We start from the raw sequence: 27,198 nt of genomic DNA, 5'->3' as shown, positions 1-27,198 counted from the left end.
ATGAAGACTGAGTTCCCTTCCGGGGAGTCCTCTATTGCTTTCCGATTCTTCATATGTGCACGTCTGTCGAACTGCAACTTAGGATTGTTGTTTCCCCGCTTTGTGCGATTTAGACATAGTAGTACTCTATCAACCTTGGGGTGGGCACCACACTTCCACTCTTCGTAGGGCTCGCCATCTCACCACGCCTCAGGTAAGCACAGCAGCGCTCTTCATGTCCTTCTTGTCGTGTCGCTCCCTCCGCGGTGTAAAAGCGCCCTTCGTGCCAACTAGTATGACCACCCTAAGAAGAGGTCTGGGATATATTGACCCACTCAACAGCATTCATCACATCCACAAGCTGCATTTGCGCAAGAAACAGCAATCTGGCTGCGCTGGCTCCTGTGCACACCAGGACCTCAAAACTGCATTTTTGTTTTGGCAGCAACAAAAGATGGCTGCACCACCCTGCCTAGCACACTTCAGGCAAGATGGAACAAGGGGATACACTGAAAAAGTATGCCAGTATAAATGGAATCAAGTGAAAAGGAAAGCCTTCCATTGCTGCAAAAGCCAAAACTCCCCTTCAAAATGAAACATTTCACCCTTTAAAAATGCTGCTTTGACGCTAATTCTATCACCTCATAAACCTGCCATCATTCCCTTGGAAATCCAACCAACTGAGAGCGAGGCAGAGACTAGCTTCCTTGTCCAATCCCTTTGTTAGGGGTGTGTTTAGTGTCCTTTGTTAGATCAGATCTGTATGGTGACCAGAATGCTGGCTGTTCCAAAATCCTAACTAAAGTGGATTGTGAGTATCAATAGGAACCATAGAAAACCATAATATACCTTGCCTTGTCCTTAGTTCCCCTCTCTAATTCGTCCTATCCTTACCCTGATAACTTGTAATACCGTCAGAATCATTCTTGCAACCCTCCCATTGAATTCTAGTGCTAACGCCATCTTTTAAGTAATTTGTCTTGAAAATCCTAAGCTATTAATCCTATTTCGAGTGATCGGATTGGTTCCGCCAGGGCGGGCGCTGGGGAGCTAGAGTTGAATTCGCAAATCAACCCTGGAGCTTACTGTGTCTCTCTTTGGTGGTCTAGCCTGAATGCTCTAGTGTAGAGTAAAACTGTTCTTGTCAAAACTGATTTCTTTTCCTTTTTCGCGCCTTCATTTTCTCAAAGTGCACCTTCTTAGATCTTGCATAACTCTCACAATTTACCAGCTAGAGACCTAATTTCACTTCCGTATTTATTAAAAACTGTTTAAGTAATTTCAGGCGGGAATTGCAAAGTTATACTTGCAATAGGAAAAGATTCAAATAAGGCAAGAGTCTGAATTAGTTGGGCACTCTGTGAAACATGATACAGTAACGCTCCTTTTTAGTTCAGTCTTCATTTTAAAGTGAAGTGCTTGGTGCAAGCTCTGCCATGTTTGGTCGTGTACAGCTGATTCTAAATGACCGAAGTGTGGACCACTACCGCAGAAAGAACAATGTGGGTTTCCAAGGTTTTCCATGGTGTACTTCTATATGCAAATCCTATTGCTAGCGCAAACATGAGTGTAAATATTGATTGTTATGATGTGTTACTGGCATTTATACCACACACAGCAGCTATGTTATGGTCTCGATGCCTCTGGCCAATCTGAAAGAGCCCGGGTCTGGGTTAGGCTATAGAGGGAACAGGCAAGCTAGTTTTGCTGTTGTGTTGGTGCGTGCATATCGGAGGCACCCGGGCTCTGCATGCCGGTCTGTGTCAGGGCATAGAGGCCTTTTTGTTGTGCAATCCTCTCTTGAGAGAAAAAAACAATTCTTAGAATTAACAACGTGGGAAATAAAACCTAACTAAAGTCAACTAGCTTATGTATCAAGTATTTCTCCTGAGGCCGCATTCATGTAACCCTGAATCAAGCCTTCCTAAGCTTTCTCATAGTGCCTCGATGCCTGAGGGCTGTAGTGCGCTCTACAAATACAAAAATAAATAAATAAAATAAAGTTTGCAAAGTTTCCAATGTGTCATTTGCTGCATTCTGTGTTAAACCCTGCCACATATTTTCTAAATGTATGCTCTTGGTTACACATTGCTTGTGATGTTGCTTGTGATTGTTTGTACTTCTACATGGTTGCTGTAGTGCGGAATAATATTTGTTGCAAGGTTTTTACACACATTCATTAATTTAATCATCCATTTACGAGTGTCATTTTTAGCATTGCCAAGGTTTGAAATCCGTTTTGGAGGGAAGGTCTGATTTCAATTCTGTTTTCCATTTGTCATTCCTGATTACCTGCTGCTTCTGTTTATCCACTTAGAATTGATTATTTGTGGGTTGAGGGAACATTGCAGGGGGAAATTCTAACTCAAGTGCTATCTTTCCTAAACTGAAAAGTACTCCTATTTCCTGGTGTTTTGTAGATGTGTCAATAGAAGGTTAAACTAAGTACATTGCTTACATTCCTATTGTTATTATCACCCTATTGGTGATTGCTGCCCCATATTAAAAATTGCATGATTTCTTTTGAATTTTAAAATAAATAAATATTACATTTTATCAACTAGCCTGGTTCATGGTCCATTGTGACCCGGGGTATTTGAAAAGGGGGTGTGATATGACTGATGTACCATCTCAATATTGAATCTAATATAAAAAAATAAGCATTTCAGTCATGCGTTGCATGCTGGGCCGAGACTAAGGTGTGTGTTGCCTGATTGAAATCCTTAACAGAGGTCATCCAGGAGTGGTCATCCTCTCAGTGAATCACAATCACTCTGTTGTGCTTCCTGCAGCGCATAGCTGCCACCACCGGTCCCCTGTCGCAGGGGAGACGCGTTGCACTGTGTTCCAGCTCCTGGGCCTCCTTGCACAACCGACCGGCTGTATCCTTGCCCCACAATACACCACCCACAGTGAACTCAAGCAAATTGGGGTGCCTACACTCTCTCTGGGTAAGCAGCTATATGGATATATGTCCTCCTTGTTTTGTGTGGAACGACCTTCCCTCAGCTATTTAGGGATTGCCTCCAGCAATGGCGTCCATCTCTTAGCCCGGAAATACTTAGGTGTTTCGGCATATCACTGTGGCCTCTGGCAGCCTCCAGCACATCCAGGCATCAGTGGTGGATCTCACAGCCCGTCCACAGCAGTGCCTCATTCAGCACTCAGGGATGGCGAGCATCCAAACCTATTTTGGCCTGCCCTCCATGACTTTGATAGTGGGTCGGCATTGGTCTACATACCTGTGATTGTGTGTGTGAAAGATATTAGAATGATTGTGCTATTGTCAGAAACGACTTGTTCTAATCAAAATAGATTTTATTAGCTAACACAATGCAATTCTGAAAACAAATACGAATTCATTTGGAACTTTATCTTTTTTTGCAGGGCTAAAGAAGACACTGCAGCCCAGCTAACAACTTTGAAGTTATCGCATCAGAGAGAATTAGAAAGAATTATCTGTCAGCATGCAGTTGAACATTCGTCTTCTAGAATAGCTGAACTTAGCAGTAAAGCTTCATCACAAGAGGTAGGAAGACTGGAAGTGTTTCGCTTGTGGAGAAATTGTGGGAAACAAATAGCCCCCCTGTGCGATGTCTTTGTTGTTTCTTTGGGTAATTCTATACAGAATAATGTGCCGGAGAATATTATAAAAAAATTCTAACTTATAGAGGTATTATCATGTCAATATGTTATTTATTGTAAAGTATGATGGAGGCTCGCCTGCTTTTCTAGTCCTCTTTCCCACCAGTATTTCTTCCCTGTAAAACCATAATTTTCTTCATGGCAGTATTTATCTATCTATCTATCTATCTATCTATCTATCTATCTATCTATCTATCTATCTATCTATCTATCTATCTCTGTCTGTCTGTCTGTCTGTCTGTCTATCAAAGTGAAAATACGTGGGTTGCTGGGTTTATGGCAAAGTGTTGTTCCTTTTACAGTTCCACACCGTTTCACCAATCTGCACCAAATTGTGCATATTCACCTGTTGGGACCCTCCGGACGTTAATGGCTACATGGCATTTGGACACCCCACTCCTTTCCCCGGATTTCAGCACAAGTGAAAATGTTTTTGTGGGTTTGTGGCTTGGCGAAGTGTTGTTCCTTATACAATTCCACACCGTTTCACCAATCTGCGCCACCTTTTGCATAGTTAACTGTGAGGACCCTCAGCACATGAATGGCTACATAACATTTGAACACCCCACCCCTATCGCCGAATTTCAGCACCTTCACACATGAGGCGGTTGCCTGAAATCGGCAAAACATCAATGTGCTCGTAGAACGACCTGTAACGACACGACGAATAAAACTCAAGGTCCCACCTCGATAACCACGTTCTGTTGAGGATTTCAATCAGGCGACACATGCCTTGATCTCGGCCTAGTATGCAGCGCACAACTGAAATGCTTATCTCCTTATATTAGATTCAATATTGTGATGGTACACAACTCATATCACACACCCTTTTCAAATACCCTGGGTCACAATGAACCATGAACCAGGCTGGTTGGTAAAATATAATATTTATTTTAAAATTCAAAAGAAATCACACATTTTTTAATATGGGGCAGCAATCACCAATGGGGTGACAATTACAATGAAAATGTGAGCAATGCACTGGGTTCAACTTTCTAGTGGGGCATATACACTGTTAGGGAGAATTCTCTTATAAGGCTAATTTCCCAAACCTAGTGAGTCCTCCAGCAGCTTTGCTGGATTTTCTTTTTTCTCCTGCTAAGAGTGAGACTCTTAGGCATGATTTAAGGTATGTCTTTGACTCTTTGTGTGCTTATAGGCTATGGGGTCTTTTACTCCATAGGGTATCATCTGTTTTTGTGTATGTGTTACACAGCACCCTCAGTGCAGTAACACAGGGGTGTCATAGTGACCCCCAAACATAGACTCCATACTCTGGGACTGACTACTGTCTCCCAGGGCATGTAAAGTCACCATTGACTTTACTAGTCCAAAATTGTGAACGGAACCAGTAAAAACCATCATATTGTGGAAGTACTGGAAGGGGTTGATTCGATTGCCCCTGGGTCTGTTTTCAAGGGGGCACTGTCCAGTCCCCCCTTGTCGAGTTTCTGGCTGATGGCAGTGATTACCACGCAAAATATTCCACCAGAATATTTCCTATGGGATTTTCCCATTGATTTTAAACGCACCACCTTTTGGTGCAATGTTAAAGATACCGCCGATTTATTTATTTAATATTAAATCAACGTTTGGTCTTTTTGCCAGAACTCTTTTCTAAAATGGCGTTCGTGTCCGTCTCTGTTACTCTAACCAAGGTCGAGTCCTTTGTTCCACTTTTTGGCGGCTTCTCCACAGAAGCTCTCCAAATGGTGCCACTCTGTCTGGGTTCCACAGGATGTGTGGGGAGGGGAATTGACACCCTGGACTGCGTTGCCTTAGCAACCCAAGTCGCACTCTTTTCTGATTGGGCCAGTGGTGAGCCACCCGCATCACCACTTAGCATGTTTGAGTGACAGCTAGGCTGTTGAATGGGAGTTTTTCTGCATAAAAGCAGGGCTTTTGGGACTGGAACTTCAGAAGTCACCACAGGACCTAAGAATCCGAAGAGGGAAGAAGCTGAGCCATCTGCAACGACGACACCACCGGTGGAGCCCTGCTGCAACAAACTCACCAATTTCCCAACGACAAGAGAAGATCTTCTGCTGGACGAGTCTTCTTCCTTTGAGCTGGTGGGATCAACCAGTTCGCCCCTTTCGCCTTCCAAAGATGTCTCTTGGTTGAATCGCCCGTGCCAAGCACCCCGGCGGCCGGATAGCCAAGCTTCACCACTTTGACAGCGAATAAAAGGAACGCACCTTTTAACCGACGAACTCCGCGGCTGGTTTCATCCCTGTGCAGTGCATCGACTCCATGTTTGCTCCTCAACGAGATCCTCTCTTCCCCTGGTCGAAACAAACTGCAACCACTGCCAGGAACACCTGCCACCGCTGGAGCTTCCTCTCTCTTTAAGGTACTGTGTCCTGCCTGGCCTTCCTTTCTTCGGTTTGCCCATGGTGACCCTTAAATCCTTGGTTTTCCAACCGGTTTGGCCCCAGACCTTCTAACTTTACTTCTTGAATCACCCCAACCTCTTTTGAACATTCTGCAAAGACCTTTAGTGCATTTTAAACTGTGTGATCTTGGGCACATTTTGCTTTGCTCCATTTAAAGTGGGCCTGGCCTATGCACTTTGGTTCTACAGTGTATACTACCTTTATTCCCTTGCTTTGAACTTCTAAAAGTGTTGGGAACTGTTTTATTTTTATGCTCTGCCTTTTCCTCTCCCCTTTAACTTAACTATTGGAGTGCCATCTAGGTTACACGCTCACATCTGTTTTAACAAATAGTGGTGCTTTAGCTCTGACTTGTCTAATAGTTATCCAGGGAGGTGTGTATACTTTACCTGACTGTGTTTTAACTTGCTTTTGATTTAGAGTGCTAGTGTGTTTCCTAAAGTGTGTTTTAAATAAATAATTCTATACTTTTGATACAAAGCTCTGGTCAGTGTTTGTTTGCTCTACTGTGTTTTTGGCCATATTGTGTATACTCTATATTCTCCAGCATTGGATCTTTCATGGATTGACATGCTTAGAATATTCCCCGTCGACAGAGTGGGAACCCTCGGTACACTTATAAAGCCGTTTCCCATAGGAAAACTTTTGACACTTTTGTGTCCTATCTATGCCGTTCTTGGGGCTGCCCACGCATGCCCCTCTAGGACGTAGCGGTATAAATGCCCCGCGCCCGTGGCTCCCTTCAGATTTCAACCGTCTCCAAAGTAGTGGGAGCACCTCGTGTAGTCTACTATTTTGTCTAGGTTGTGCTGTTGGAGTTTTCTCCTGATGTCAGGAAAAGCGCTGTTCCGCCCGTGCGCTACGTGCGGGTTGAAGGTGTACGAGGGGGACGGACATATGGATTGCCTATACTGTCTACACCCTCATCATTTGGCAGACAAGTGGGACATATGTAAGGGCTTCTCCCAGAAGACTCTTAAAGATCGAAGTCGAAGACTAGTGGCATGGGGAAATGATGGAGCGGGGGCATACCCGCCTTCGGAGGTGGGCTCCACACGCAGCGTGGCCTCAGTGTCAAAATCTTCAGGGGCCCCGCGCCGCTCGACATCGTTGGAACCCCTGGTGAAGAAATTACCACCAGCGGAGAAGGAAACATCGAGAAGCCATTCTAAGGAGTCTTCGTCGAAGAAAGCATTGTCATCCTCATCTTCGACCAAGAAAGACAGAAAAGAAAAATCGAAATCCTCCTCGGGCGATCATCATAGATCGACCTCGAGTCGAGATGCAGAGAAGCGTAGGTCGAGTTCAGAAAAGGCGGCAACGCTTCAAGGACCTACACGACCACCACCGTCGTCGACGGCAGGGCAGTCGTCGACCACTTCTCTGCCACTGACACAATTGGTCTCAACCGTTCTTGGGCCGCAGACGGTGACGACGACGACGGGGCCAGCTTTAGCCTCGTCGACGGAGATCCCGCAAGAGGCCTGACGACCAGAAGTATTCGATCCAGTTTTGCCGGAGACCCTACTGCAGCAAGAGGCCTTGTCAGTGTCCTCGGGAGATGAGGATGTGAGAGTAGCTGGCCCTGCAGACCTCGGGTTACGAGAGATTACCAGGCCCCTCTCCAGGAGCATTCCGGGGTCTACCCCTCTTCTCAATCCGCAGTCACTCTTTTTGCTGAAGGTTTTATCCACGTTGCAAACGTTGCTGAAGACACTGGACGAGAGACTACCTCAAGCAACTCCGGCCAGGTCGGCCATCGACGAACCGGGCCTGTCTCGTCGGCCACCTCCGTCAACCCCCACGGCAGTGCCAGCGGGTGGAGACCTCTCAGCTCCACGCCACGAGGAAGGAGAGCTGATAGATTCAGACTCGGACAGTAGAGCCTTATCGGATGTCTCACTTTCCCCCTCCAGGGATCCAACCTGGGAGTCTGAAGCGGAATTAGAAACCCGAGAAGCCCGGCTCAGCCGTTTCCCCCGGACGACATTGGGTCATTTCACACCATGATGGCCAAGGCTTGTTCAGAATTCGGGTTGGCCCAGGAAGAGGAGAAAAGGGACTGTTTTCTTTTCGACCACATGGGAAAGAGAAGAAGGTCAGTGTTTTCAGTACCCATCGTGGATCATGTGTGGCAGGAGGGGTTACAGACCATGCGCCACCCTTTCTCGGAACCTGCAATAAAAGGTCGCCTGGAGAAAAAATGTAAGGCGCCAGAAGCTACCCCCAAGTGTCTCTCCTCCCAACCAACCCCTGACTGGGTGGTGTCGGCAGCGGCGGCGAGAAAGGCACAAGTGCACGTCCCCCCGGAAAGTGAAGCCAGAAGACAGGATGCCTTCGGCAAAAAAGTGCTGTCGGTAGGTGCTACCACAGTGAAAGCGGCCAATTCTCTGGCCATAGTAGCCAGATACGACAGGGAGATGTGGCACCGACTGGCTCCTATGCTGGAGCATCTTCCGGAAGAACATCGTAAGGCGGTGATGTTACTGGTCAGGGAAGGTGAAGAGGCCCCCAATCATGCCATAAACATCGCAGTGGACCTCGCGGAATCAGGGTTTAAGCAGGTGAATAACGGTGTGGTTCTCCGCAGGCAAGCATGGCTGAAATGCACCAACTTTAGACCAGAGGTGCAATACATGGTGCTGGATATGCCTTTTGAGGGAGACCTTCTGTTCGGCGAGAAGGTGGACGAGGCCCTGAAGGGCATGAAAGAGGACTCGGACACGGCGCGTTCCTTGTGGGCCCTCCAAAGTGGTCAAAGTTTCAGGTCTTTTCGTCCCTTTAAGGGAGCATCAGGAAACTCCAGATTCTCGGCATCGAGAGACAGATTCTTCAGTAGACCAGCATACCCCTCCCAGGGACACAGACGGGCTTCTCAAGCGGCAAAACGACGCCGAGACTACCAGGCCCCCAAGAAGAGAACAGGTTACTGATCGACGAGGGATAAGCAGACCAAGGACCAGCAGTGACGGGCATCGGAACGTTCTGGGAGGCAGGGTATCGTGCTAAATCAACGAATGGGAGCAAATAACAACGGATCAATGGGTGTTGGACACTGTAAGATACGGACATTCCCTGCAATTCAAACGCAACCCTCCACACATTCCACCGGCGTTTGTAGCTCAACCCCATCTGAGCATGTTGCTGCAGGAAGTAGCACTTATGCTACAAAAAGGTGCTACAGAATTGGTTCCATCGTCGCAGAGGGGTCAAGGGGTTTATTCCCAATACTTTGTGGTGAAAAAACCAAAGGGAAAGTGGCCTCCCATTCTAGACCTGCGCGATCTAATCAAGATGTTGAAAAGCCTAAAATTCAAGATGCTCACACTCCAGGAAGTGATCCGGTCAGTTCAGGAAGGGGACTTTCTGGCGTCTCTGGACCTGCAGGACGCGTACTTCCACATACCAATGTGTCGGCGACACAAAAACTTCCTAAGGTTTGTGGTAGGATGGACTCACTACCAGTTCACAGTACTTCCTTTTGGACTGAAATCCTCTCCCAGAACGTTCACGAAATGTTTGGCCCCGGTGACGGCCTGGCTGAGAAGGCAAGGCCATCATGTATACCCGTATCTCGACGACAGGTTGGTGAGGGGGTCCTCCCCTATGTCGACTCACACAAGTTTGCAGGCCACCATGCACCTCTTACAACGGCTGGGGTTTGCGGTAAACTTCGAGAAATCCTTGTTAACGCCGTCGAGAAATTGTGCGAGACCCTGGCTGGGTCTCGCACAATTCGAGACCCAGTCAGGGTTAGTCAAACTCAATCGATTGGCAGGTCAGCTGAAAATCAGTACCAGACTATCAGTGAGAAAATATATGTCAATTCTGGGCACTATGGCGTCCTGCATTCCTCTGGTGGGCAACTGCCGCCTGTTCATGAGGCCTGTTCAAGAGTTTCTGGCGGACCGGTGGACGCAGGCCCAAGGGCTCTGGTCGGACAAACTGACCGTCGACGACAACAAGCTCCTACTAGCTCTTCAGTGGTGGCAGAGCTTTCAGAATCTATCCAGAGGGGTACCCCTACAGGACCAGAGTTTCGGCTAACCATAGTGACGGACCCGTCCCTGACAGGCTGGGGAGCACACATGGGCACTCTACAAACGCAACTGAGAACAGTGCGCTGGGCCCTGAAGTCTTTCCTGCCGCACATCAGAGGGTCCATAGTGAGAATATTGACAGACAACACGACAGCGATGTTTTACTTGAGGAAGCAAGGGGGCGCGCGATCCAGAACCCTTTCCACCGAGGCTCAGAAGGTGTGGCATTGTGCTCTGAAACACGATATATCCATCGTAGCTCATCATCTTCCGGGAGTAAGGAACGAGCAAGCGGACTCACTCAGCAGAAAAATTGACCAAATACACGAATGGGAGATAGACAGCGTTCAGTTGTCGCAGGTCTTCGAGAAATGGGGACGGCCTCCACTGGATCTCTTCGCTACGAAGAGGAACAAGAAGTGCGAAATGTATGCCAGCAGGTGGCCACAGGAAGGTTCTCTGGGGGAAGCGTTCTCCTTCCCGTGGATGGACAAGTTCCTCTACGCCTTCCCTCCATTCCCTCTTATACGGAGAACTATGCAGTGGATACGCAGGTACAGGTGCCGGGTCATCCTAGTGGCACCGTGTTGCCCGAGGCAGCCGTGGTTTTCCGACCTGCTTCACCTGTCAGTGGATCAACCAATAACGTTCCCGAAGGTTCCCAATCTCCTGTCCCGGGACGAAGGAAAAGTGTGGCATCACAATCCAGACAGTCTCAGTCTCACAGCTTGGCTCCTGACTTTTCGCAATTTGGTGCCTTGAGCATTTCGTCGGACTGTCCGAGAATCCTACAAGCAGCGCGGGCCCCTTCCACCAACAAGTCATACGAGTGTACGTGAAGAAGGTTCTGTACGTGGTGTCAAGGACAAACGGGAGTGCAACCTCTAAGGGTAACTCCGGAACAGCTTCTGCCGTATCTGCTACACCTGGCGAAGAACGGATTATCTTTTTTTATCAATAAAGGTACACCTGGCGGCCATCTCTAGGTTCACAAGGAGGAGGCAGTCGTCTCCCTTATTTAGTGACAGGTTGGTGAAACACTTCATGAGGGGTTTGTTCCGGACGTTCCCTCCGGTTAAACGTTTTCCACCAACATGGAGCCTTAATGTGGTGCTAGCAGGGTTAATGAAAGCACCCTTTGAGCCAATGGCCACATCATCGATGAGGTTCTTGTCATGGAAAGTGGCTTTTCTAATAGGTATAACATCAGCTAGGCGGATCTCGGAGTTGCAAGCGTTGGTCGTAGATCTGCCGTTCCTAAGGTTTTTTAAGGACAAAGTGGTTCTGTCAACTAATCCTCGTTTCATTCCAAAAGTTCCTACGGCTTATCATAAACACTCATCCATTGTCCTGCCCACCTTTTTCGCGACCCCCTCATCGGCTGCGGAAAAAGTCCTCCATACCTTGGACGTAAAGAGAGCTCTAAAATTTTACCTTCATCGAACTCAGCAACTTAGATCTACGCAACAACTCTTCGTTGTTTGCATATGGTCCTTCGGCGAAAGGTAAAGCAATTTCAAAGCAGGGACTGGCCCGATGGGTCTCGTCGACGATTGCCTTCTGTCATTCCAAAGCGGGAAAACCGCTACAAGGGCGTCCGAGAGCTCATTCCACAAGGGCAACTTCGTCGTCAACGGCGTTGTGGGCAGGAATCCCGCTGACAGACATTTGCCAGGCGGCGGCATGGTCAGTGCCTCACACGTTTACCCGCCATTACTGCCTCAAACGGCAGCATGCGGACGAGATACAAATGGGAAGAGCAGTCTTATGCCTTCTGTTTCAATAAGGTAAGCCCTTTTCAAGAAGGGTCTGTACTTATTTTGACATATGTATGTGCATATATATATATATATATATTGATATGTGCATGTACTGTTGCGTATTTTAAATTGGCATTTTACGTAAGCGTGGTTCGCTATACATATGCTTAGGAGGATGCTGGATTGCATTCACACCTCCTCTTTTTCAGGATCACTGCTGTGCATTGTATTTTAAGCATGTGAATTCATGAAAGATCCAATGCTGGAGAAGGGAATAGTTTCTTACCTGTAACTCCATTTCTCCAGCATTGGTATCTTGCATGGATTCACATGCGCCCGCCGGCCTCCCCGGAATGGAATCGTGTTGTATAACTAGGTTTCACCCCATTCTGCTTTGGAGGGGTCGAAATCTGTAGGGAGCCGCGGGGGCGGGGCATTTATACCGCTACGTCCTAGAGGGGCATGCGTGGGCGGCCCCAAAAACGGCATAGATAGGACACAAAAGTGTCGAAAGTTTTCCTATGGGAAACGGCTTCATAAGCGTACCGAGGGATCCCAGTCTGTCGACGGGGAATATTCTAAGCATGTGAATCAATGAAAGATACCAATGCTGGAGAAATGGAGTTACAGGTAAGAAACTATTCCCTACTGCCCTACTCTTGTTGAGAGAAGTCTGACTGCTCAGCCACAGCTACCAGGTAAATCTGGGTGGTACAGACTGCTACCAATTGGGTTTACTGCTTACTCCTGTAGTCTTAATCTTCTTGCAGTGCTCCCCAAGGGAACTGCATAGGATTCTGCCTACCACTGGTGTACAGTGGTGGTAGTTGTGTTGAGTATACATTTTAGAGTGCTTCTGATACCTTAGTGCAACTAACTACAAAAATTTAGGACTATAAAAGCTATTTTTTAACAAGTCAACTATGGAGAGTTACAGCCAGGAGTCCCTTTCTGCAAAAACTGCTGATTGTTTAAGAGTTCTTTGTAGACATAAGGATCTCCCTGTAAAATGCAAGAAAATGGAACTTATTGATAGATTGTTAAAAAACCAAAGTCTGGGTAGTGGTTCAGAGGAACCTACCTCCCCAGCAAATGTAGACAACAGTGTTGAAGTTAATATGGATCAAAGTGTTGATAATATTGTTGTAGAGTCAGATGAGGACAGTGAGGCCAATGCAATGTAACTGCCCCTACTGGCCCTCTGCCTGCTGTAGCACCTCAAGCTATGTAAGCACCTCAAGCTATGTATACTGGACCTTTGTCAGGTCCCACACTAAGTCCTGCATTCAATGAACTAGAAAAAATGAGACTTGAATTAGAGTTCCAAAGAATTAGTGCCCAATCTGAACAAAAGCACCAAGAACTATGGCTCAGAGAAATGGAGGTCAAGCATGAGCTAGAGATGAAGAAATTGTCTGTTGAAAATACTTCTCCCCCCGGATCCTCTAGGAGTTCCAGTCCCAAAAGACCCCGGATGCCTAAAGAGATTGTGGGTATGTATGAACCTAAGTTGGATGGGTTGGTTTGGTTGGCTATGTTTGAATATAATCATGGGCTCCAGGACATCACATGGAATCAGTTGCTTCCTTGGTTGTTCTCTAGGCTCCCCCCTGTTGCATCTGATGTGGTAACGGAGTTGGGGGAGGTGGATAGGATGGACTATGAATGTGTGAAGCTAGCTTTAATATCTAGATTTGGGAAGACCCCTTCCCAGTACCTTAAGAGGTTTAGGACCCTCGAAAAGCATGATGGTACCCCTTGGGCTACCTGGGTGAGTGAAAGTTTGAAATACCTAGAGGGATGGATTAAGGGTTACAGAGTGAACACTCTGGAAGGAGGTCAGAGCAAGCCATCATTTGTGAAGCTATTTGGTAAATGCTATGTTTGTGGCTCTACTGACCATGTGAAAGGGGATCCCAGATGTAAGGGTAAACCTTCAGGGGTCCACACTGTCTCCCTAGCCTTCTCTCCAGAGAGGAGGAAGTTCCAATGACAAGTGGAAACTTTCTACTACTGGCTGATGATCCCATTGGTGTCTCAGCCACTGTTTCGTTAGTGTCCCTGGGGTTGTGGGAACAACAGAATTTAGATGTATATAATTCTATCACAGATAATACTAAAGAGTATTATAAGGACAGTGTCCAGGTGAATGGGCAGGAGACTCCTGCCATTAGGGACAATGGGGCCAGCATAACTGTGGTGGATGAATCTTTTTTCAAGGCAGAGAAGGTTGCTAGGGCACCCAAATGCCTCACCAAGCCAGCTGGAGGGCCTGTGCAGATGTGTCCCCAGTTACCAGTTCTCATCCAGTGCAATGATATGACTGCGAAGATACCCGTCATTGTACAATGTGAGGTACCAGGAAGGGTTCTGTTAGGAAATGACCTGAAAACTCTTGGAGTTGTGTCGCATACCCCCAGACCACCTAGTAAAAGGTTACAGGAACTAACCAGACCCGCAAGGGAGAAAACCTTAAGAGGTTCTCCTAAGGAGATGATGGAAGAAGAAATCGCTCCTACCCCACTGGATCTACTTGCTGCTATAGCTGAACAACCAGAAGCAAAGGAGAAACCCAAGACTTCTAGAAGGAAACCAGCAGCAAGCACTCCAGTGCTTCCAACAAGGACTTCCCTAGGTTGTCCAAAGTTACACCTGCAACTCCACCTCCAGCTGAGACTGAGAGGGAGGTACAACCCTGTGTGGTTGAACTAGACTCTGAAGAAGAGCTAGTAGGAGGCCAAGAACTTATTGGAGATCTGGATCCTGCTGACCATCCTGAGCTGCAGTCTTTACTGGCAGAAGGTGGACCCAGCAGGTCAGCTTTTCGTAAGGGACAAAGAGAATGTCCAACTCGGGAAGGTCTCCGCCACCAGGCAGCTTCTCAGGCTGATGGGCAAGAGCCTGGGAAGTATAGGTTGCACTGGGAAGATGGCCTCTTCTACAGTGAACCAACTGAGTCTGCACCTGGAGACTACAAATGACTTGTAGTCCCTCAAGAAAACAGGCTCCAGTTCTTGCAATTGGCCCATGAGATTTCTTTGGCTGGTCACTTGTGTTTCAAGAAGACCAAGGAAAGGCTCTCTCTCTACTTTTATTGGCCAAAGATGGGGGCTGAGGTAGATAAGTTCTGCAAGAGCTGTCACACCTGCCAAACTTCTGGCAAGAGTTGTTCCAGGAATGTGGCACCTTTAGCGCCTCTCCCAGTGGTGGGAGTCCCATTTGAGAGGGTAGTGATTGACATTGTTGGTCCCCTTGATCCTCCAAACACTGAAAAGAGCAGGGTAACTCTAGCCTCTGGACCAGAGTATTATAATAACATCAAGAAACAGAAAAGATATGTCCAGAGCAAAGTATATTTAGAAAAAATGTATCCAAATTTATTAAAGATGATACAAAAATTGAAAACTGGTGAATAAATCACACAAAATTATTGTACACTAATCATTTTAACATAGCAAAACAGCAGCAACAATATGCCGAAAATCGGCTAAAACTTCATCACTCATACTCAACATACCAAGTTCATTCATACACACACAACTCATACCGTGGCACACATCCAAAGTACTAAAAAACACCAAAAAACATGCTAAAAACCAATGGGGAAGAGGAATTCATAACTAGTCCCCATACTAACACACATTATTGCGGTGTTTACAAACAATAGAAATAATTCTCAAACAATCTATTGTCAGGGTGGATAGAAAAAACAAATGCAAAGATCACATCCCTGTAGAATTTTTCTCTCGACCGGTTTCGACGTGTAGTAGTGGTTAACTGAACGTCTTCCTCAGGAGGTGGATGTTACCATTCTGAAAAACAAGTACGCAAAAGCGACTATAAGCTATTACATGAAAAAGTCTTTGCCGACTGCCTATAACATACAATTAAAAAAGAGAAACAGGACTGCTGGCTAGCAGCCTGAATTGTTGAAAACAATTTAAGAACCGTGTATACCATAGTGAAAATAAGCATATACGGCCCCCGCTACAACAGCTGTGTAAACCAGAACAAAAGGGTAAGTGACTCCCAAAAGAGAACCGTGCAAGATGGGAGGGAACCTTCAGGACCATGGTGAATCGACAACAAGAATGTGTATATATAATAATATATATCTAAATATCAAAAAAGACCAACCAATGGTAATATCTGTGTCTAGAAAGGACTAGTAGTGGACTAACCTGATGAAAACCTTACTGCTGCAACAATCTATGCAGTGTAGTGTGGCCAGTCACACGAAACAATTCAGGACTAAAACATAACCTGAAACAAGAAACAAGACCAGAATGCACTAGGTCAGGTAAATGAAAAGCCTAGATTCAAAATGGAGTATCTATAACTGAGGCAAAAGTACTAATAGCTCACCTGAAGGGCGCCCCATGCAGTTTAAGATGATCCAGCAATACATGTATTTGAAAAGTAAAGAGGCAGCGCCACTTAGCCTTAGCCTTCAACGCCGTCTGCAAATCACTGCAAAAATGGCACAAGAGCTCCATTACAATGCTAAATGGCAAGCAGTGACCCACGGCTTACCAGAGTACAAGGGCACTGCATGAAATACATCTAAAGATCACCAATAGAATGGGAGGCAGCCTACGGACAACCACGCCATTCTGAGGAGTCCAAAAGGTGTTTAAATATAAAGGCACGAAAAGCCCAATAAATCAGATGGAGCTACGAGCACAATTGAAATAAGAAGGTAAACTTAAAGGCAAATGGCAGCAGTCTAAGATAAGCGGTGCTATGTTTAAATATAAACACACGAAGTGTCAAATAAATCAATTGGAACGGCTCGTACGATTAAAATGTGATAACGAGCTCAAAGGACAACAAACAGCAGTCTAAAGGGCGACGCTGCAAAGTTAATTGTGCAGAGGGCTGTAGCTGAAAAGCTATTAACATTGCAGGAAGGCTGGCCACACGCTTACCTGCAGGACGGTTGCTGTATAATAAAATTGTCCAGCAAAAAGAGAGACCAGATGGTAATCTCTTTGTTTAAAACTAATTGCAAATTCGAAACGCTACGCATGATCCTCCAACCTCCAACCCCCTCAGGCAACAGGTATATTCTTGTTGTAGAAGACCATGCTACTAGGTACCCTGAGGCAATTCCTATGAGGAGTGTTACAGCTCAGGCTGTGGCTAAGGCCCTTCTTGGTATTTTAACCAGGGTTGGGTGTCTTAAGGAGGTAATCTCTGACAGGGGGTCACATTTTATGTCCCACTACATGAAAGCCATGTGGAAAAATGGTGGCGTTACCTACAAATTCTCTACCGCCTACCACCCACAGACAAATGGGTTGGTTGAAAGGTTTAATAGAACAATGAAGAGCATGATGGGTGCTTTAGAGGAACCCCTTAAGAGAAAGTGGGATCTTCTACTGCCATGCCTTCTCTTTGCTTATAGAGAAGTCCCTCAGGAGGGAGTAGGTTATAGTCCCTTTGAACTTCTTTATGGCCATCCAGTCAGAGGTCCATTGGCCCTGATTAAGGAGGGGTTGGAGAGTGCTCCTTTCTCCAAGCCAGTCAGAGTGACTGACTACGTGATAGGACTCCGAAGGAGAATGTCACAGATGATGGCTCAAGCTACTGATAACTTGAAGGCTGGTCAAGCTTTGGTCAAGCATTGGCATGATCAAAAGGCTAACATGGTTGAGTTCACTCAAGACCAGCTAGTTCTTGTTATGATTCCAACAAGGCAGAAGGCCTTGCAAGACAAAAGGATGGGACCCTTCAAGGTTGTGGGACTTTCTGGTGGACTTGGGCAATCCCAAGGAGGCTCCCAGAGTCTTCCACACCAACAGACTAAAAGCGTATGTCTCTAGACCTGAAGTAGGAGCCTTGCTTCTAGTTCCAGCAGAAGAGGAAGAAGAGAGTGAACCTCTCCCTGATCTCCTCCAAGGCTTACCTTTGGATGAAAAGATTGAAGGAGTTAATCTCTCTTCAAATCTGACACCTGAGCAACAAGAGGAGTGCAAATCTATGTTAAATCAGTTTGCCTGCCTGTTCTCACTTTCACCAGGCTTGACCCCGTGGGGCCAGCATGATATACTCACTGGTGACTGTCTGCCAGTAAAAAGCAGAGGGTACAGAATGTCAGAGAATGTAAGAACCCACATCAAAGAAGAGGTCAGCAAGATGCTTGACCTCGGGGTAATACAGCTCTCTACTAGTCCATGGTCTAGCCCAGTTGTGTTAGTACCAAAGGCAGGATCCAAAGAATTGAGATTCTGTGTGGACTATAGAGCTCCTAATGCAGTCACCAAGACTGATGCCCATCCGTTGCCAAGGACAGATGAGTTGGTTGATAGACTTGGTTCGGCCAAGTACCTCAGCACATTTGATCTGACGTCCGGCTATTGGCAAATAGCCCTGACAGACCATGCCAAGGAGAAAACTGCATTTTCTACCCCAGTTCGCTTATACCAATTTAAGGTTATGCCTTTTGGAATGAAAAATGCACCTGCTACATTCCAAAGGATGGTAAATCAGGTTCTGACTGGGATGGAGGACTTCTGCATGGCATACTCGGATGACATTGCAGTATTCAGCCAAACCTGGGAGGAGCATGTTGACCACCTAGGACATGTTTTGCAGGCTCTGAAGCAGTAAAGTGGTCTACCTTGGACATGAGGTAGGAGGTGGAGAAATAAGGCCTTTGCCCAGCAAGATTGAAGCTGTGCAAAATTGGACAACACCTACTACTCAGACCCAGGTGAGAGCCTTTTTTGGCCTCACTGGGTACTACAGGAATTTCATACATAGAGAACTATGGGACCATAGCATCGCCACTGAATGTGATCTCCTCTCCTAAGTTCCCTAAAAAGGTCAGATGGAATGAGGAGTGCAATCAGCGTTTTGAAACCTGAAGAAAGCCCTTTGTCAAGCTCCAGTGCTAAGAGCTCCTGACTACCACCAAACTTTCATTGTACAGACAGATGCTTCTAATGCAGGTGTAGGTGCAGTCCTTAGTCAACTGGATGGGGAAGGTAGGGAACACCCCATTTGCTTCATCAGTAGAAAACTGAAGGATCCTGAGACAAGGTGGGCAACTATTGAAAGAGAATGTGTTGCCATTGTGTGGGCTCTGAAGAAGTCTAGGCCATACTTGTATGGTTCTACTTATTCAGACTGACCACCAACCCTTGAGATGGATAATGCAAATGAAAGGGGTGAACCCAAAACTATTGAGATGGTCAATCTGCCTCCAGGGGTTTGATTTCACCATTGAGCACAGCTCAGGGTGTCACCACCAAAATGCTGATGGTCTCTCTAGGATGTTTATAACCGACTAGAGGTATGGGATTCATCCAGGAGTGGATTCAATCCTCCTGTCCCTTAGTCTGGGGGGGGGGGCGAGTATTAGGGAGAATTCTCTTATAAGGCTAATTTCCCAAACCTAGTGAGTCCCCCAGCAGCTTTGATGGATTTCTTTTTTTTTTCTTTTTTCTCATGCTAAGAGTGGGACTCTTTTCCTCCCACTTTTAGGCATGATTTGAGGTATGTCTTTGACTCTTTGTGTGCTTATGGGCTATGGGGTCTCTTACTCCATAGGGTATCATCTGTTGTCGTGTATGTGTTACACAGCACCCTCAGTGCAGTAACACAGGGGTGTCATAGTGACCCCCAAACATAGACTCCATACCCTGGGACTGACTACTGTCTCCCAGGGCATGTAAAGTCACCATTGAATTTACTAGTCCAAAATTGTGAACAGAACAAGTACAAACCATCATATTGTGGAAGTACTGGAAGGGGTTAATTCGATTGCCCCTGGGTCTGTTATCAACGGGGCATTGTCTATTCCCCCCCCCTTGTCGAGTTTCTGGCTGGTGGCAGAGGTTACCACGCAAAATATTCCACCGGAATATTTCCTATGGGATTTTCCCATTGATTTTAAACATAGCACTTTTTGGTGCAATGTTAAAGATACTGCCGATTTATTTATTTAATATTAAATCAACGGTTGGGTCTTTTTGCCAGAACTCTTTTCTAAAATGGCGTTCGTGTCCGTCTCTTTAACTCTAACCGAGGTCGAGTCCTTTGTTCCACTTTTTGGCGGGCTTCTCCACAGAAGCCCTCCAAATGGTGCCACTCTGTCTGGGTTCCACAGGATGTGTGGGGAGGGGAATTGAAACCCTGGACTGCGTTGCCTTAGCAACCCAAGTCGCACTCTATTCTGATTGGCCCAGTGGTGAGCCGCTCGGCTCACCACTTAGCATGTTTGAGTGACAGCTAGGCTGTTGAATGGGGGTTTTTCTGCATAAAAGCAGGGCTTTTGGGACGGGAACTTCAGAAGTCGCCACAGAACCTAAGAATCCGAAGAGGGAAGAAGCTGAGCCATCTGCAACGACGACACCACCGGTGGAGCACTGCTGCAACAAACTCGCCAATTTCCCAACGACAAGAGAAGATATTCTGCTGGACGAGTCTTCTTCCTTTGAGCTGATGCGATCAACCAGTTTGCCCCTTTCGCCTTCGAAAGACGTCTCCTGGTCAAATCGTCCGTGCCAAGCACCCCGGCGGCCGGATAGCCAAGCTTCACCACTTTGACCGCGAATAAAAGGAACGCACCTTTTAACCGACAAACTCCGCGGCTGGTTTCATCCCTGTGCAGTGCATCGAGTCCACGTTTCCTCCTCGACGAGATCCTCTCTTCCACTGGTCGAAACAATGAACTGCAACCACTGCCAGGAACAACTGCCACCGCTGGAACTTCCTCTCGCTTTAAGATACTGTGTCCTGCCTGGCCTCCCTTTCTTCAGTTTGCCCAAGTTGACCCTTAAATCCTTGGTTTTCCAACTGGGTTGGCCCCAGACCTTCTAACTTTACTTCTTGAATCACCCCAACCTCTTTTGAAAATTCTGCAAAGACTTTTAGTGCATTTTAAACTGTGTGATCTTGGGCACATTTCGCTTTGCTCCATTTAAAGTGGGCCTGGCCTATGAACGTTGGCTCTACAGTGTATACTGCCTTTATTCCCTTGCTTTGAACTTCTAAAAGTGTTGGGAACTGTTCTATTTTTATGCTCTGCCTTTTCCTCTCCCCTTTAACTTAACTATTGGAGTGTCATCTAGGTTACGCGCTCACATCTGTTTTAACAAATAGGGGTGCTTTAACTCTGACTTGTCTAATAGTTATCAAGGGAGGTGTGTATACTTTACCTGACTGTGTTTTAACTTGCTTTTGATTTAGAGTGCTAGTGTATTTCCTAAAGTGTGTTTTAAATAAAAAATGATATACCTTTGATACAAAGCTCTGGTCAGTGTTTGTTTGCTCTACTGTATTTTTGGCCCTATTGTGTATACTCTATATACTGCCCTACTCTTTTTGAGAGAGGTCTGACTGCTCAGCCACAGCTACCAGGTAAATCTGGGTGGTACAGACTGCTACCAATTGGGTTTACTGCTTACTCCTGTAGTCTTAATCTTCTTGCAGCGGTCCCCAAGGGAACTGCACAGGATTCTGCCTAACATACACAGTACAGCAGAATAGGAGCACTTTTTGATTTAGAACAGATGGCACCCAAGTTAGAATTTTCCCCTGTAATGTTCCCTCAACCCACAAATAATCAATTTGAAGTGGTTAAACAGAAGCAGCATGTAATCAGGAATGAGATGCAAGAAATGGGATCTAAATCTGACCTTCCCTACCCAAATAATAGAGAAAACGGATTTCAAACCTCTTGCAATGTGATGAAATGACACTCGGAAATGGACATATAATTAATGAATGTGTGTTAAAAAGCAAATATAATTCCTCACTAAAGCAACAGTGCAAAGACACTAACAATAACAAAAAATGGATTACCAAAAGCATAGTTCGAAAATGAGTGGCAAGTTTAAAACAGATTGCAGCAAATGACATGTTGAAAACTTTGCAACTTTGCAATTCCCGCCTGAAATTACCCACACGGTTTTTAATAAAAACAGGTGAGATACACTGATTTGGAGTGTGTTTTTTTTGGTTGGGGGATAGCTATAGATCACAGGTACAATATGGAAGTGAAACTAAGGAAAAATAGGAAAGGAAATCAGTTTTGGCAAGAACAGCTTTACTTTACACTAGAATATTCAGGCTAGGGCACCAAAGAGGGACACAGCAAGAGCCATGGTTGATTCGCGACTTCGACCCCGCCACCTCAGTGCCCAACCCTGGCGGAACCAGTCCGATCACTCGAAATAGGATTAATGGCTTAGGACTCCACAAGGCAAAATTACTAAAGAGATGGCGCTAGCACTAGAAATCAAAGGCAAAGTTGCAAGAATGATTCTGACGGTTTTAACAAGTTATCAGTATAAGGATAGGATGCCTTAGAGAGTGGGATAAGGGCCAAGCAAGACAAGTTATACTATGGGTTTCTACGGGGTGATGATTTATACTTACAGTCCAATTTTAGTTGGGGATTTTGGACCGTCAAGGGTCTGGTCACTACACGACAGGGCGCCTGGCAAACAGCTGGGCAGTTCTGGTCACCGGGTGGCACTTCTGGACTGGCAATTCTGGTCACTGGATACTAAAGATCAGCTGGATGACAGGTTTGCAGCAAGCATGCAGTTAGGGATATCGGGATGCTTCCCAAAAACACCACAGCTTTCCCCTTTTTAATGGGAGATTAGTGGGTTTTCAGGATTGAGGCCTTGCTGGAGTAGGATCAGCAATGCTTGGGTTTTGCAGTGGGCCCTGGAGTAGGGTCAGCCATGTTTTGGCCTTGTAGTTGGGATCTGTAATATGGATGGATGGGACAGGAACAAGACGCTGGCGCAGGAAAATCAGGAAGAGTGCGTGTGTGTGTGTCTGTCTCGAGTCTTGTCAGGGACTCCTATTTATAATGAATGCCTAGTGACATCATCAAAGTAAATGACTGGGGCAGGCTTAACTAAACTCGACTCTCACAATGGGATTCGACAAGGGTGATAGTCTCTGCCTCACTCTCAGCTGGTTGGATTTCAAGAAAAATTATGTCAGATCTATGAGGCGAGTTTTACAATGTCCAAAAACTAAAATCTGATTTTGCCACAAACATACATTTATACAATTGCAATCTCTTAGCAAATTATATGCACAGGTTACATTTTTTGTGCAGCACATTACAGTCCAATCCTCCAGTCCGTGAGACCTTTTTTTGCCCTTCTACCAGTTTTCGCGCTTTTTGGTGGGATTTATATTTCTCGAAATTCTATTACTTTGTACATGGGTGTGGATTATCATAAGGGATGTATGTACAACAATTCGCATTTGCAATATGGATGCTTTTCTCGTAATCTGCCATATTTTGCCATTTCTGTCCTCAAGGTGTCAATGAATTCTACCAAGTCTTAAAAGAAAGCCCATAAATTATATTTAAAACTGCGAACTTTTTACATTTTTACTAATTCTTGCTGCAGAGATAAAAAAAGTCTTTAAAGTTTATTTATAAAATAGTCTTTGGAAGCAAATAGCAGTCCTTTGTCCTGCACTGGACCATTTATTTCTTTTTCAGCTGTAACCAACTGTCACTTCAGTCATGTGTGGGGTGGGGGTTCCAGGTTTGATTGAAGGTTGTATGGCCCTCTCCACTTGACAGGTTAGTGTCCCAGAACTTCTATTGTCCCAGCCTGGAGCACAGACGAATGTCTGACGAGCATGTGAACTTTCTTTGTCCTTGCCCATTCAAAGTTTTTCAAGCTGGCAATTATCACTTTTTGTCCTGGAAGTTTATGGTGTGTCTCCCTTCCTAGGGGGAAGCTTTTACGGCTGGCAACTGGAATAACTGTTTTTTTGAGAGCTTGCAAATTTAGCCCATGTATTTTAAATCTTTATTTTCTTTGAATTAAAACAAACCTGTGGAATAAAAATAGCCCATCTATGTATTTTTACCAGCCACAAACCCCTTCACATTGTTAGGTAATGGCAGGCTTTCCTTCAACAGTTTACTTTTTAAATGGGCATTTTTCTCCTTTAGTTTTGCAAAAGCCAATTTTTTACACATGTATTGAGAACTGCTAGCATTTCCTTTCAAATTCGATTTTTCCATCCGACTTCCCAAGATTGCCTTGCATCCACAGTTATTTTCTTGAATGCAGGCGTTTTGTTTTGAAGCACAGATGCCTTGAAATTGACCTGTCTCAGAGAGTTAGTCTCTTTGAACTGCTGAGCTTTAGGATACTTTTTGTAAAGAAATAAACGTGTGTTCCTATGCGAGTGAAAGTGGAGTTCCTTGTTGATTTCTCTCAGAGTTGGTTTGACAGGGCCTGTCATTCAGGAATTCTGCCTGTTTTTTCTGAGGCACAAACAAATATCCTACGCATGGTAGGGCCTTTTTAATCTCAGTAGTTTGAGACAGAACAGATGGAATTAGTGTCAAAGCAGTATGGTAAGGCAACAGGTGGGGAGAGGACACAGAAGGTCCCATTATGCAGCAGCACACCAACTCTCGCCACCCCCCAACGTCTGCTCTGGGGTATGTCAGCCAGCCACACACCCCCATTCTCAGTGCATGTTACTGAGCACATCTAGCGATAAGCGAATTGGAACAGCGACCTTAAGGAGCATCGATTTTTACCAATTGATTACACTGCTATCATGTCTGTCTACAGAACCCGTTCAGAGAAACGGGTACTTTTGGCTAATTAGTTATAAAACTCCCCAATAAATGTGAACAAAATAAAGCAAGAGTATGCAGACGTGCAAGTGTTGAGCTATACTGTAATGTGTAACATGTATTTCACAGTACAATATTACTCTGTATAATGACATTAGGGTGAGGGGTAGTGTACTTTTAAAATACTTTAGTATCTTGGAAAATATTGAGGTGTTTAGGTGTGGTTTGTTTAGGAAATTAAGCTGTCGGCGAGCCAATACCCCACAAAGTGCTTTTTTTCCCAACCTTATATGGCGAACCAGTAGAAGGAGTCGGACTGATTACTGACATGTTGAAGGGTTTTTATGTAATATAATAAGAAAAACGCCTATCTAGCCCTATCGCTATGAGGGAAGTTTCCTACCTAACAAAACTAAGGGTGCTTGTCATGGTCCAAAAGGAATAGTCCTCCATCTGAATCCCAATATCTAACTGGCCCCACCACTTAGGAAAAAAACACCAAAAAGGAGGAGCCCGGAGCAATAGTCTCTGTCCTAGGTTTTTGCCTGGCCCAACACTTGCATCTCTTTCTGCAAACAAGATTATAAAAGTTTGGCAAAGTTCATCAATTTCTTGCAGTCTAGTCCTCAGCCTCTCTGCAAGTTCTGTTGGCCAAGTTTAAGTCTTTACACAGATTCCATAAGGTTCCCTTTTCTCAGCAAAGACAAGGCTGTCTGAACACAATTTCACCACTCCTCACATGATGCTCGACAGTGCCCTTGTCATGTTTTTAAACACTGGTATTCTCCAGGTTCTCCCTACTTCCAGTTCGGTTCATTATATTTCGTGTGTCTTCAGGACTCTCCAAAGTCCTCTGTCCTTCTGACGGGCTTTCTTTAGAAAGGCCTTGGTAGGGCGCCTATTTTTCCAGGCTCCTGTAACCCCTGTGGCTCTCCCAGACTGGAACGTTAATGTGATTCTCAGGGCTTCCTTAAGCCCTCTGGTAGTCTTGCTTTTTCAGGGCCTTTGCAGGTCATCTGCCTGTTCGGGTTTTCCAGACTCCCGCAACCCTTATGGCTTCGCCAGCCTTTACTGTTCATCTCTTCTGATAGTCTTGCTTCTACAGGGCCTCGGCTGGTCGTCTACCTGTTTGGGTTTTCCAGGCTCTCGTAATCCTAGTGGCTTTGCCAACCTTTACTGTTAACGTCTCTTGATTTCTCAGGCCTCCCCAAAGCCCTCTGCCCTTCTGATAGTCTTGCTTTATCAAGGCCTCAGCCGTAACCGTTTCAGCTTTTCCCAGCTTCTGATACCATGGTTTGCCCCTGTCAATGGCAGTGATCGGGGATCTGACTTCTCCACTGCTATCTGGTTTAAGCATCAGTTATCGGGCCCACCACAGCTTCCGTGTGGTCACGCCACCAGGTGAGACAGCTTCATTACTGTCTCTGTCTCTATCCCGAGCTTGACTTCTTGGTAGGTCAGTAGACCAGCCTTCCAGCGTCTTGCTAGGGATTCACTCGCTCTCCACACTAACATAGTCTAGTGTGTAATTTGCCCTCCAGGACATCCTCCCATCAGAGGCTCTCTTCTGCGTGGGATTCTTTCTCCCCATTCTAGGGTTCTTGTTGTTTTATGTACGTCATCACAAACACAAGAGGTGTGTCGCTGTTCTTTGACTGTAGAGTTCAGGCGAGATCCAGCATTACCTGAAGCCAAAGTGATTGAAGAATTGTCACTATTTGGTGAGTCCAAAACAGAAGTAACAGTCTTTCCGAATCTCATGTAGGCAATGTATTCTAGACAGGGAGTTCCTTACAGGAATGGGAGTCCTTGTCCCCAAGAGGGGAGTCACTCTCAATGAGGTCCCATTTTATCAGGGCCTAGGGAGGGTCTTGCTTAGCGGGCTCAACTCCCTATCCTCAACGGGGGCGGCTCCCCCCTGGAGAGAAGCGACAAATTGTCCAGATTCGTCACAGTATATAATGCTGCTACGAGGGAGCAAGTTCATCTATCAGAGCAGATGGACTTAACTTGAAAGAAAGACACCCTAGGCCTAGGAGAATAGATCATAGCTGATTAGAGAGCAATGATAGACTAGAGTGTGGATAAATGAGCGTCCATCCATTTTCTACAGGCTGTTAGTGAAATGGAAAACGTAATCACTTCTAGACTTCTAGAAGCTGATTTCATGCCTTTATGGCCGAAATGATCAATCTCTTGTTGAAGACCTTTTTCTGAAGAGTACAACAGTCTGACTGGTACATATTATAAAATTAAAAAATCTATTCATTATAAGCATATACATATATAAAATCACTAAAAAGCGACCAGAACTTCTGTTTTATCACATATGCATATAGTTCCAAAGAACGTTTAGCACAGTCTCCTCTGTCAAAGTATACAGTTCAAATTGAAAACAAAATAAGTGTAAAATGCTAATTGTAAGCCCATCAAAGGTAGACATCTTTTCTTTGTATATCCGTAATAGATGGAGAGAGAGGTTGGAGAAGCTGTGGAGAAATGTGACTAGAAAAGTAAAAGCGTCCTTATGTTGTTGTCCTTCCAGAATACTGTAAATGCATAGATATTCTTCTGTTTCTGTTCCGCTTCTGCTCTCTAAATTATGCCTTTGCAAGCGATGTGCAGACCGGCATTTGGTAAAGGATGCATCTTGCCTGTGTTCTTGCAGAGCACTTTACAAAGTAGAGAAATTAAATGCAAAGCTGTGTAATATAGTGAATATGAAAATGGAGAATTTACAATAAAATAGTGAAAACACAAAACATAGACTACCTACAAGAGCTAAAAAATGAACA

General features: G+C 45.5%; 1 protein-coding gene and 1 long non-coding RNA gene across 4 annotated transcripts in view; one reads left to right on the top strand and one right to left on the bottom strand.

The window, feature by feature from the left end:
* Positions 1-27,198, top strand: part of CEP162 (centrosomal protein 162) — a 2,248,134-nt gene that overhangs the window by 1,998,344 nt on the left and 222,592 nt on the right. For all 3 annotated transcript variants that reach the window (XM_069606335.1, XM_069606333.1, XM_069606334.1), the window contains one exon: positions 3,367-3,508. In XM_069606335.1, coding sequence (XP_069462436.1) covers positions 3,367-3,508 — 142 coding nt within the window. The remainder of the gene's footprint in view (positions 1-3,366; positions 3,509-27,198) is intronic.
* On the bottom strand, positions 15,379-16,275 carry LOC138452621 (uncharacterized). The gene is made up of 3 exons (XR_011260267.1): positions 16,186-16,275; positions 16,002-16,083; positions 15,379-15,632 (listed from the first exon to the last, which is right to left on the bottom strand). It is a non-coding gene; the product is annotated as an uncharacterized lncRNA (long non-coding RNA).

This window comes from Ambystoma mexicanum, chromosome 4p, assembly GCF_040938575.1.
Source record: "Ambystoma mexicanum isolate Mex_15411 chromosome 4p, UKY_AmexF1_1, whole genome shotgun sequence".
NCBI classification, from domain to species: domain Eukaryota; kingdom Metazoa; phylum Chordata; class Amphibia; order Caudata; family Ambystomatidae; genus Ambystoma; species Ambystoma mexicanum.
This window is presented reverse-complemented; position numbering and strand designations above follow the sequence as displayed.